Source organism: Pteropus alecto, unplaced genomic scaffold (genome assembly GCF_000325575.1).
Source record: "Pteropus alecto unplaced genomic scaffold, ASM32557v1 scaffold98, whole genome shotgun sequence".
Taxonomy (NCBI): domain Eukaryota; kingdom Metazoa; phylum Chordata; class Mammalia; order Chiroptera; family Pteropodidae; genus Pteropus; species Pteropus alecto.
The window spans coordinates 1,304,968-1,317,343 of record NW_006443570.1 but is presented as its reverse complement, the minus strand read 5'-3'; the positions used below and the strand labels follow the sequence as shown (position 1 = coordinate 1,317,343).

The 12,376-nt window shown below is 42.7% G+C and overlaps 1 protein-coding gene across 1 annotated transcript; it reads right to left on the bottom strand.

Annotated features, from left to right (window-relative positions):
* Positions 1–7,033: 7,033 nt before the first annotated feature.
* Positions 7,034–11,858, bottom strand: LOC102894109 (keratin, type I cuticular Ha3-I). The gene is made up of 7 exons (XM_006924647.2): positions 11,470–11,858; positions 10,436–10,518; positions 9,802–9,958; positions 8,420–8,581; positions 8,210–8,335; positions 7,817–8,037; positions 7,034–7,613 (listed from the first exon to the last, which is right to left on the bottom strand). Exons 1-7 carry the CDS (start codon positions 11,815–11,817, stop codon positions 7,496–7,498), a joined length of 1,215 nt encoding a protein of 404 aa, XP_006924709.1. The 5' UTR covers positions 11,818–11,858; the 3' UTR covers positions 7,034–7,495.
* Positions 11,859–12,376: the final 518 nt, after the last annotated feature.

Genomic DNA, 12,376 nt, shown 5'->3' with positions numbered 1-12,376 from the left:
TTTCTTAGGTTGTCATCAGACTTTAACATTGTATTATAATAATAATGATGATGATGATGATGTTTGCATTATAAATTTCATACCTGTTTATTGTGGAACTTTGGAAAAATACAACAAATTAAATCAAGAATATAAAAATCATCCATAACCCCATAACAATGATATTTGCTCCTAATTTTCTAGTTTCCCTTTTAGTGTTTTTTCTAAAGATTTCCATATAAATATCGATATGAATGTAAATATATTTACAGATATATTAGATACAAATTTCTAAATCCATGTTCCAAGATATGTTAAAAATTTATAACTATTTTCCTCTAAGTGTGCTTAAACCTATTTCAAACCTTCATTCCAGTTTACAGAGGAAGAAAAGTCAGTTCTGTATAAACTCAGAAGTCATTCAAGATTTCTCCCTCCCATCTTTCATCTGGAGATGGTATAAGTTTAGAGGTGCTTGGATAGTATCATAGCATTAAAGAGAATAGACACTGGTTCATGGTGGGCATCCACTGCACTGTACATGGTCCTCTCTTATTCCTGGCCACCATCCTCCCTTTGATGGCACCAGATGAGATATCTGAGTTCTCTCTGCTCTCCACAAATCCTGCTTCCTTCCATCACCCCATCCAGGAGGCCCAAGGTCTTCTCTGCCACTTTCCTCCACCACATCAAGTCTATTTTGAATTGTTTAAGCTAAGCATTGACTTGAGTCATTCTCTCTGCATTTCTACAGTAATAACCCTACCCTGGGGGCAGGGGATATAGAAAGAGCCCCACTGATGCCCAAGCAATAAGGAAAAAGCAGCGGTGAAAAGAAATTGCAGAAGAATGATAAGACTAGTGAGTATTTCAAAGTTTCATCCTGACACATAGCTTTACAAAATCAAAATCATATTATATACTGAATATTGTGCTTAACCTGAGAAAATGCTCATGAATATGTTGATTATTAAATATCATGAAAATCTGAGAATTTATGTTTTCAAATTGATGTAAAGCATCCCTGTGAAATTTCATTGTCGTACTTATTTGTACTTATTTCATTATTAGTACATTTATGAACCACTTTTATTTCTCCTTTTGGGAATTATCTGATCATGCCACTTTTTCATCTTTCATAATTTATTCATAACAGTTTATTTTATGCTAAACATATTAACTTTCATTTCTGTCATATGTGTTGCACATTTTATCCCAAGATATCATTTCTTATGCATATAATTTTTAAATAGGAAAAGCTACCTTTTTTCCCATTGCTTTTATACTTTGAAACTACTTTACCATCCCCAAATGAGACAACTATTAACTTTATTTTAGTTTGGTTTTTATAGTTGCATTTTTTTCCACTTAATGCTGTTATTCGTCAGGAATTTATTTTGAGGTGTGGCAGATACTGCTTTACAAAAAAGTCTTGGTTTTTCTAACTGGAGGACTTGAGTGCATATTAAAGGAATATTTAGTGTTCAAGAAAGAACAAGATGGGGAGGTATGACAGGAGTCATTAAAAACCTAGGAATAAAAAAAAACAAAAAAATAAAAAATTTAAAAAAACAAAGCATGGCATCTATTCTGGCGGCCTCTAGTGTTAATCAAGTGACATTACATGTGCAGCTTCTGGTGTTTCTTTTAGAGACAATCACAAAAGAAGCCAGGATTCTGCCCTCACTGGAAGCAACTCAACAAATGAGAAGCTTATTGTATTACATGGCTCAGATTTAAATCATGTGTCCAATCAACCATCTCTTGTCAAAGGGGGCACATTATCAGCCCCTCCAATTGTGAAAGGTACTGCCCAGAGCACTTTATAAGTATTTTCTTGGTTAGTGTCCAAGATAACTATATACAATAAGTATTATTATCTTTATTTTACACATAAGGAAACTCAGGTTCTAGTTCAACTAGAAGATGCAGAGCTTGGATTTGAACCCACATCTGTCTGCTTCTGAAGCTCATCCTCCTTCCTCTATGTCAGGCTTTCTTGAGGGAACCACGGAAACTTGCCTCATTGTCTTAAGATAAGTCTTAGAGTAAAAATACCTTCGAGTGATTGTAAGTTTCACAACCACATGACCATAGCTGTTTTATTCACCAATTTACAGCCAGCGGCTACTGTATAGTGGGCACTCAATAAATATTTGTTAAATAAGTGAATAAATAAAATCATATGTGAGTGTGAGATGAACCACGCCCCCCCACCCCCGCCCCACATAGCAATACGGTCAAAAATATCAACTAGAAGAGAATGGAGTCTCTGCCATTGTTCCCCGCTTGTCTTTCATTGTTATCAATCACTGCTGCACTCAGCCGGGTCTGGAAGCAGTACTGAAATGTAGCTAATGTGATGGAGAAACGGAATTTTTATTTTTGCTTAATCTTAATACATTTATATCAAAATAGCTGCATGTGGCCAATTGCTTCTATATTGGACAGTACAGCTCCAGGGGTGCTGTCAGATGGTATGGCGTGCTAGGTTGTTTGGATTAACCCGCGTCATAAAAACAACTAAATATGCTGGTTTTCTTTCTTTCTTTTTTTTTTTTAATTTGAGTCTTCTTAAAAGCATCAGAGAGCCGACAAGATAGTACAAATTGTCAAGAAATTATCAAAGAACTGATAAGAGGTGGGTACTCACAGAGGTGAACTGAGCACTGAAACTGCTTCTCCCTCAAGGGCATTTGCCGAATTTGGCAAACTTAAGTTGTAGTTTTCGTGACCTCTCAGTGAGATAGAAACAGAAAACAAAGTCCAGGACCCACCCAAGGTAAAGACTCTTCTAAGAGATCCACCCCTCTGTAAAGCTGGGACCCCAAAGGGCTACACTCTTGGTGAAATGGTGACCCAGACAGAATCTCTATAACCAGGGCACTGGTCTTGCACATTATCTAGGTGATTCCAAAAACTTCAGGCCATGAATTTGAAGCGGCCTCGACAAAGTCCCACATATAATATTCCAAGGATGGTGAAGGTGGTAATCATTAGTGCTATTCACCAAATATTCCTGTCTCCCTGTCTTTCGGAAAGATGGCATGAGTGCACTTCTCTACCTTCTTCGAAGTTAGGCACAACCTAGTTACTTGCTTTGGCTAATAACGTGTGAACGGAAGTGATGTGTGTCACACATCACTCCCAGATTGAAGCATCATGAGTCAGTGCAGAATTTGCCACTTTTTCTTCACCCTCCCAAGCAGATCTGTAGAAGTATATCTAGAGTTATATTTACTGTCAACCTGGGTTTTTGATTAAGTATGATGATTGGTGCCTCCTAATGGTTTATGTTAGACTTAGAGCATAAGCAAGAAATAACCTCTTGTGATAAGATTTGGGAAATTTGGGGTTTATGTTAGACTTAGAGCATAAGCAAGAAATAAGATTTGGGAAATTTGAGAGTTGGTCGTTCCTGCTGTAACTGTCACTTTGCCTACCCTAGCTGAAACCATGAACAACTCACAGTCATTCACGACCAAGTACACAAGGAAGCAAGGCACCATGAGTGAGAGCCTGTAGAAACAACAGCATAAACAGACCACAAAGACTCCAGAAACTAAAATGATCAAACACAGATTATAATAAAGTATGTTGCTATCTTTAAAGGAATAAAGGACAAGCTGGAAGTACCTGTAGGTGTGGCCTTTGGAAATACAGCTGACAAAAGAAAGTCGGCCCTGTTTAGACCCCCTTGGGACATTGTGGATGCTGAGAAGTTGAGAGGTAGCTGTCTGATAGTTTCATTTCGTTCCCAAGGTAGAGACGAACCAGAGGCCCCAGAGAAAGGCCACATGGGCTTTCTCATAGCCCTGTGTCTGGGTTCAAAGCAGCCCAGGAAAACCAGTTGGAAGCTGCTTTTCCTTTTATGAACTATCCTCAGAGGTCACATAGTGTCTCTTCCTCTGCAGGTTAGAGCGGAGAGTCTACGTCAATGGCAGGGCTAGCCCTTATAAGAAGAGCGTGGGGATAAGAGAAATTGTTGCACAGTCCTCTTTTCATACAGTCTCTTCTCCCAGGTAACCCTTTCTCTAACTGGTGGGATGCTAATGGCCTATAGTCATTATCCTCTGCCTCTTCCCTCTTCTTTCTGCCCAACAACAAAAAACGATAGGTATCTGGAATCAGCCATTTCCTTAGGTTTGCTAACAACCCATATTGGAACCATACATTACATGTTCGCTCTATGTGAGGCCCCAGAGAAAGGCCACATGGGCTTTCTCATAGCCCTGTGTCTGGGTTCAAAGCAGCCCAGGAAAACCAGTTGGAAGCTGCTTTTCCTTTTATGAACTATCCCTCCCCTGCCCCATAAATAAAAAAACTATTAGAATTATTTATAGGAAGTTGAAGGAGAGAGGAGAGTGGAGAGAAGCCCTCTCAAGTGACCCCGAAGGCAAATTTAATTCAATAGTTCCAGGTTCATTGAAGCCAATGAAGTGTGAGAACCATAAAAGATGGTCCATATTGAATGCACACTCATCTCCATTCCCCAGTTTCCTATAGGCCTGTACTTTATGTTATGTTTGGAACATACATGGCCCCACAAACTCCATTACCTGCCATCTTGGCACTCTCCCTCCATGTGTTAGTCAGGATTCTCCAGAGAAATAGAACCAATAGGATACATACACACACATTTATATATGTGTGTTTGCGTGTGTGTGTGTGTGTGTGTGTGCGCACGCACGCATATATATATTGGATGGAGAGAGAGAGATTCAACTTATTTAATTGGGTATGCAGTTTATGTGAGTTTGAAAGAACTTGTTTCAACCAAGAGGTTTACTTTTTTTACCAGGTCTTCATTTGTTATCAGTCACAATTTAACTAGAGAGGGACAAAAATTTTTTTAGACACATCCTGACTTTCTCAGTTAAAATCTCAAACTGTCTAGAATGTATGTCTTACTTTGTCATTTTTGATCAGCTTTATGTCTGGCAACGAGGGCCAGGTCACTGGGCAGCACTGTGACATAGGCATAAAAAGCAACATTCTGGGTCTACGCTTAAGTGCCTCTTAAGAACTGAAAAAACTCTTGGCAAGAATTCAACCTTTGTATAGTCAAACTACTTTAGTTCTTGATTTACTTTCTGTTTTATATTGCGCTTCATTCGAAAGTTCCACTCCATACCCCGTTCTTGTCACCAAAATTCTTTTACAGCGAAGTTTCGTGTCTAATCCTGTGAGTGTCATGGTTGTTAAGGTAGGGATGACATACTGCCTTCAAAGAAAACAGTGCCAATGTTAAGAGGAGGGGGAATTACTCCCTTCTCATTAGAGAAAGACAATCGTGCATCCAAGTGCATCTCCTCTAATGAGCAAAAGCATTTTGTGCTGTGTGACATTATTCCAGCAACCTCTCTGTGATTCATTTCTTCATCTGCCCTAAATGGGTTATTAATTTCAGGCAGGGAGATTATTAATTATTTGTCGAGCACCTATTATGTGCCTCCTATGTGTCTACCACAAAAAGCACCATAAAGATCAGTTCAGAAATGTAAAATAATCTTCAAAGTTATTTAAACTAGGACTTGAGAGTCAATACAGCAAAGACAATGGCCTGGATGGAGCCCAAGGGCCAGATTTTGAGCAGGCTACATGGTTGTCTCAAGGCTGCCATATGTAGTTTTAAGAGTTGTGCCAGGCACAAAAGCACCCAGCTGGGGAGTTGCATAGAAGCTGAGAACCAGCTTATGTGCTGCTTGCCAAACTAGGCATCTGTGGGCTATGTCCATCCCAAAAGGGAGCCTTTCTCTAACTCACCAATGGCACACATACCGGGGACAGAACATTTGCCCATGACCCAGACGACACTGTAGGGAGATGAGAGAATTAGAGAGAGGAATGAGGCACAGGGGGCAGAGCAGAGGATCTCTGTGAATCTGGGGTTCCAGGGAAGTGACCTTCAGGCGTTTGCTTTGTTCTGACAGCCCTGAACAACCTTGAGAGACGGGACGATGGCATCCACTTCGTGCTTCAGACACACAATTTCACACAATGTGGATATCGTAGGTGAACTTGCATGTCAAAAAATTGTATGTGTATAAATCTCATTCTCTTCCCTCATTGTGAAAAGGATCTTTGTAACCAAAACAAAACTGTCTTGCTTTCGATTCTTTAATCATACATGAGATGTTCCAAAGAATTTCCATGCACAACTTTATATCAGGTTGAAATGTCATATCCCGATTTATACAGAGAGCAATGGGTTATGGAAGTAGAGGGCCGCAATATATTTACTTATTTTTGTGCATTTTATAATATGTCCATATACTGCAATTATAAAATATGCATATTGTAAAATATACACTGTATGTGACTAATAAATAATTTTAAATGAATAATCTATGAGAAAAACTTCTAAAATTATATTTATTTCTATGATTAAGTGGGTATAAAAATTTGTCCTCCCAAAATATCATGATTCAATTATATGAAAGAAAATATCACCATTAATAATATTTTGGTGAGAGGAATGTGAGTGAAAGGAGTCTTTTTTTTTTAACATTTTGGTTTAATGATTGTAAGATACTGACTTGAAAGTCTAGATCTGTGTACAGTCTATTTCTGCATATTTTAATAATTATGAAATTTTTAGGCACCAAAATGGTCACGAATATTGATAGCTATTAAAAAAAAAAAACTCACCAATATGTAGAGATTGGTTTGGAGGAAGATAACCATTGGCTGAGTATATGTTTCCCAGTTCCTTCTAGGTTATAATATTTTCATGTTGCCAAGAGGCACAGCCTTTCTCTTAAGATTCACTGTCTATTTCTGTGGTCCTCTCACATATCCCACTGAAGAGCTTGACAGAAAATGTTTGCAGAGGCTCTCATGTGGGGTTGCCATTTTTTCCCCACCACCTTCTTCCCAAACGTAAAATCTACATCAATAGGTGAGTGATGTGCGCTGGAGACTTTTCCTTTAAGAGAAGGCACAGATCTTCAATTGGATTGAATGCCCCCTTCGCCGGTTACTTTTTATTTATATGAGACACCCAGTTTTGGAACTAATGAATGAAAAGGACAATTCTCACGTTTGTGCCAAAATCAGAGTTTATTAGGAGGTTAACAAGGGATCTCTTATTGCATCTAGAAAGACCAGAAGAGTGACAAGGAAGATTTCATCCAGTTACCTTTAGCTTCATAGCATATGCCCATCAGTGAATCACATTTGATGTAATTATTTTTAAATCACATCTAAATAAGTACTTGTTAAAGTATAACGTATTATGCAAATGTGTCTTTGTGGTAATGGATCTTATTATATCCTGCTGTAGATTTCTCTCTGTGACTCAGAAGACAGACTGAGCCGGTAAACAGATGTTACCATCTCTTGTGCTAAAGGTCCAAGCCAGGGAATTCGGCGGAAGGCTAGAGGTGATTTCTGGTAGCTGGTGCTGGTAAAGGTTTCTTCCTTTGTCCAGAGTGGTCACTGTTAAAGATGTCTGCATGAAGTAGAGTTAAAATGTGACTTTGGAGCTCTCCTCCTGCTCCCAGCACCGGGGCTTCTAGCACACAAAGGTGTTGCAAGGCCCACACCGGGTACGTGGGGCACAAGGATTGGAGACGCAGGGCCCAATGGGCTTGTCACATGCATTGGTTGTGGCACATGGGTTGCAGGGGAGCCTGGAGACAGAAAAACATTGGGATAAGTCAGGGTAAGATGAGCTGAAGGAATAGGAAGACACTAAATGCTCTTCGTTTATATCTTTCTTCTTTTGCTGCCAACCAAAAGCTTAGTATTATAAATTTATTTCCATCAGAAAGACTTTCCTTCCCCACAGCAACCTTATACGCCCCCAAGGAAAACACACTAGCTTCCTACTCACTTGCAGTCCTCACTCTCCAGCAGGCCCCGGTACGTGTTGATCTCACACTCCAGCCGGGCCCGGACGTCCAGCAGCACCTGGTACTCCTGGTTCTGCCGCTCAAGGTCACTCCTGATCTCAGCCAGCTGGGACTCCACGTTGGTGATCATGCACTGCACCTGGGACAGCTGGGAGCTGTAGCGGGCCTCCGTCTCCGTCAGCGTGTTCTCCAGAGAGTCCCTCTGTGTGGGGAAGATCGAGGAAGTCACAGAGCTGCTCCTTTAGTGGGGTTCTCCATAGGGCTCCATGGAAGTCAGAGCTTCAGAGTTAAGGAGAACATGGCCCAAAGGGCATCCCAGTGGCTCTGATGTCCCGACCTCACACTTCTCACCCCGAGGTCTAGACGATACCCACCAGGTTGTGCTGGGCCTGCAGCTCGATCTCCAGGGCGTTGACCGTGCGTCTCAGCTCGATGATCTCTGCCTGGCAGGTCTGCAGCTGCTCCGAACTGGATACCACCTGCTTGTTCAGCCCCTGGGTCTGAAACAGCAAAGGGGAGAGACAGGTCAGACTCTGCCTTGAGGGCCCCAAGGGTCCCGAGTGGCCATGCGCTGAGACGCCCACCTGGGTGGTGTACCATTCCTCCACGTCCCTGCGGTTGGTCTCCACCAGGGCCTCGTACTGACACCTGGTCTCATTGAGCACGCGGTTCAGGTCCACGGTGGGGGCAGCGTCCACCTCCACGTTGAGGCGGTCTCCAATCTGGCAGCGCAGGGTGTTGACTTCCTGATGGAAAATTTAAATTATCTTCACAGTATTTATTGAATTTTAAAGGTTTAAAATTTAAAATAACACAAAGGATCCGGATGCTCTTCTCTAAGAATGCAATTCAGCTTGTGATCATTCTTAAGCTTTCAATGGCTCTGTTCCCTCTGATTGTCTCATTAACCGGGTTCTATATACATGACTAATCTGCGTGTTCCACTTGACCAAGTGCTTTCAAGTCCATGACCTCTTTCTGCCCTCGTATTCAGCGTATCACTCCTCTGAGAAGTGAGATATAATAGACCCATGATTTATACTGTGGGCCTCAAACACCAAGGTCAGTGTTTCTGTGTGTATACCACCTAACCCCTTATGTTTTATTCTGAATCATAATAAAAAAGGATAGAGTCTGGCTAAAGAGGAATTAAAGAATGCTCACTTCAAAATCTGCCATCCTAGGATAGAATAGAATTAAGTGGTGCTTTGTTGATTCTACCAGGATATAGTTTTCTGAAGAAAATAAGTATCTGTTCATTTCACTGCTGATCTCACAGAGCTGGTGTGGCATGGTGCTTGGGCTTAGGTAGAGGTCAGATAGATTTGAATTGGGTCTCATTTCTACCACTTACTATAGGGCTTCTAGAAGCTTCTAGAAGCCTCGGTTTCTTCATCTATAAAATGATAGCTACCTGTAGAGTTCTGACACACAATATGCACTTGATTAAAATTAATTATCACCATTTACATTGTTCTAGGATGTAAGGTTTGCACAAAATATCTGTCTTGTTTATTGCGCAACTGACTAAGCAATGTCAGTGAACATTTTTTCCAGTGTTTTCTTTAGGCAACTCTGAATAGCAGAGCACGCTGGATGAGAAAGAGGAGAGGGGTTTGTTTCCAGCTCAGCCCTCTCTGCTGTGTGTCGGGGGGCCTCTTCCTGGCTCTCCAGTTGCAAACAGAGAATTTGGATAAAAGACCTCTGTGGCCCCATCTGCTCTGACCTGGGAGCAGAAGAAGCTGCCTGGTGGTTGACCTTTCCTCATTACCGGGCTTGCCAATATCCTTCACTCTCATTCCTGCCTCTGACAGAAGAATCCTGATCTCCTATCAGGGGTTTTAGATGACTCATTCTCTGACAAATCCCTTGTCTGAAGAACACATTCCACGGCTAGCTGAGCCTCTCCCGCACCCCATGGGGTTGGACACAGGCCTTGGCAAGTTCAGTCCTTTGGGAACTTTACCTGCTCGTGGTTCTGCTTGAGGCAGAGCAGCTCCTCCTTCAGGGACTCCACCTGGGCCTCCAGGTCGGACTTGCACAGCGTCAGCTCGTCCAGGATCCTGCGCAGGCTGTTTATGTCCGACTCCACCAGCTGCCGCAAGCCCAGCTCCGTCTCGTACCTGTGACACATACGGGAGCATAAGGGACAGGCCTGGCCTTGACTCTGGTTTGGTTTCTCGGACAACTGGCATTTGGGGCTTGTGGCTTTTCCAGCTGTCTCCATTTAGGTTTTCAACACTGATCAGTAGCTTCTACAGGAAAATGCACTGGTAATGATTTTTAATAAATAAAGAACCAGTGGACTTAAGAGGATAAAAGCCCATAAACTGTGAGCTACACTTTTCATATTCTCCTGATTAAATTCTGTGCATAGTAGAGCATCAGGGGACCAGACTCCTGCTCTAGAGTGTGGGATGTCATTTTACCAAGAAGAACCTGAATCTAGTGACGGGATCTCTGAGCTCTGGTGAGCAGTGGCTCTGTGGATCTTAGGGAAAACATCTAGGGAAAAGCTTTGTTGATGTGTGTCAGCGTTGAAGACAGAACAAAGGGAAGGAGAGAACAGGAAGAAGGCAAAACCCCATTTGCCCACTCACTTGGTCCTGAAGTCATCCGCGGCCACCTTGGCGTTGTCAATCTGTACCACCAGCCTGGAATTCTCAGACTTGCTACACAGGATCTGGGAGACCCAAAACATTCTAGAATGAGCTTGGTTATTTTCAGTCAATAGCAATCCCTATAGTTCACTTATATGGAAAAAAAAAATGAAAAAAAAAATCACAGTGGATCTTATATAAGATTATTAAATACTTTCTATGAGCCCAATAAACATTTGAGAAAAATTAAAAGAAAAGCACTAAACTAGGCAGGCAAAATATCAGTAGATAAATAATCATTTTTTTTCTTTCCTAATAAGCAATACTGAGAAACTGATGAACAGCATTTACTCTTAAAAACTTACTATATGTCTGGTGTGGTTATAAGATACGATCGCTACGTAACCTCGGCAACCTTGCCGTTGTGGTGGGGCTGGGTCAGGGAAGCAGCCACGCCCTCCTGGCCATCCCGGTTGCTTTGACACCGTGTCCCAGTAGGTGGTTTCCATTGCTTCTGGTTTTAGCCAACTATCTTATGCCCTCGCTGGACAATGCGCACCAGGGGAAGCCCAGAGGCATCTAGGTCAGGGTAACGATGTCGGGATGATTATACCCACAGGAGGATGGCAACAAGAGGTCACAGTAATCAAAAAAGTCCAAGTGAGGAAGAGAGAAAATGGTCCAATCTTTACAAAAGGTCCCGCTTCCTCAGCTCCCTTCTGGGGCTCAGTCTTTTCTCTCACCTCAGGGTAATAATTCTGAAGCCTGTCAAATACACAGAAGCATTCGGAGGCAGCTTTTAATTACAGCTTATTTATGCAAAGTGCTGCTACCTCCACATATATTAACGCTATGCAAATGTTCACACTTAACAGTCCTGGGCCTAGGATAAGATGAGCCCTCAAGGAAACAACATGGAAAAGCCAGACTCAACCCCTGCATTTCGATCACCCCAAAGTTGTCTTGTTTCTGAATCATATCTGATTCCCTTTCTGTAACTTCCTGCTGGTGGCAGTGTGGTGCCCACCCCTCACCTTCTGCTGGAGCTCCTCGATGGTCCGGAAGTAGGACTGGTAGCTGGAGCACATCAGGGGCTCCTGCTGCTGGCACCGCTCCTGGATGCGGCTCTCCAGCTCCGCATTCTCCCGCTCCAGCTGGCGCACCTTCTCCAGGTAGCTGGCCAGGCGGTCGTTCAGGAACTGCATGGTCTCCTTCTCGCTGCCATTGAAGGAGCCCTCGCAGAACCAACCACAGTTGCCCACGTTGGCAGGGATGTTGCAGGCCCCGGGCAGGGGGATGTTTTGGCAGCTGGTGGCCACGCAGGGCCGGGAGGGGCAGCTGGAGCGACAGCTCAGATTGGGCAGGCAGCAGTTGTAAAGCATGGTGCTGGGAGGAAGCGAGGCACCCGGCTAAAGACAGAGTCTCAGTTCTCCAAGGACCTTGTGGGTCTCCTTCGTCTGGGGAGCATTTATACCCCTTCCGCAGAGGGTGTGGACATGGAAGACAACCCCTTTATTCTTACTTATTTGGTGATTGTCAAAAGCCCTTCCCCTCCATTTGTTAGGTTTCCTCAGAAGAATCCCTCACCTCGTAAAAGACTTTACCCTGGCTTCTCCCTAACTCGGGACTCTTCTTCCATGCCGTGCGTCAGTGAAGCCAGAGCTTCATAGTGCAGCTTCAAAGAGCTGGCCTCATGAACACCCTGGCCTTTATTAGTGGGGTGTGGCTGGTCCAGGGACACTATTGTTCCTTTCCTTCCCAGCTTGACAGCCTTGACGCCCTGGCAAGCCTCTGGCTCTTCTTGCTAAGATAGAAAAGCTTAGCTCTTGCCCGTGTATCTTTTGTTAGGTCAAATTTCCAAAGACCAAATTCCAAATTCATAGTTCTCAGAAAGAGTTAAAATAAAACAGAGTTAAAATAGAAAGTGTTAAAATGGAACAG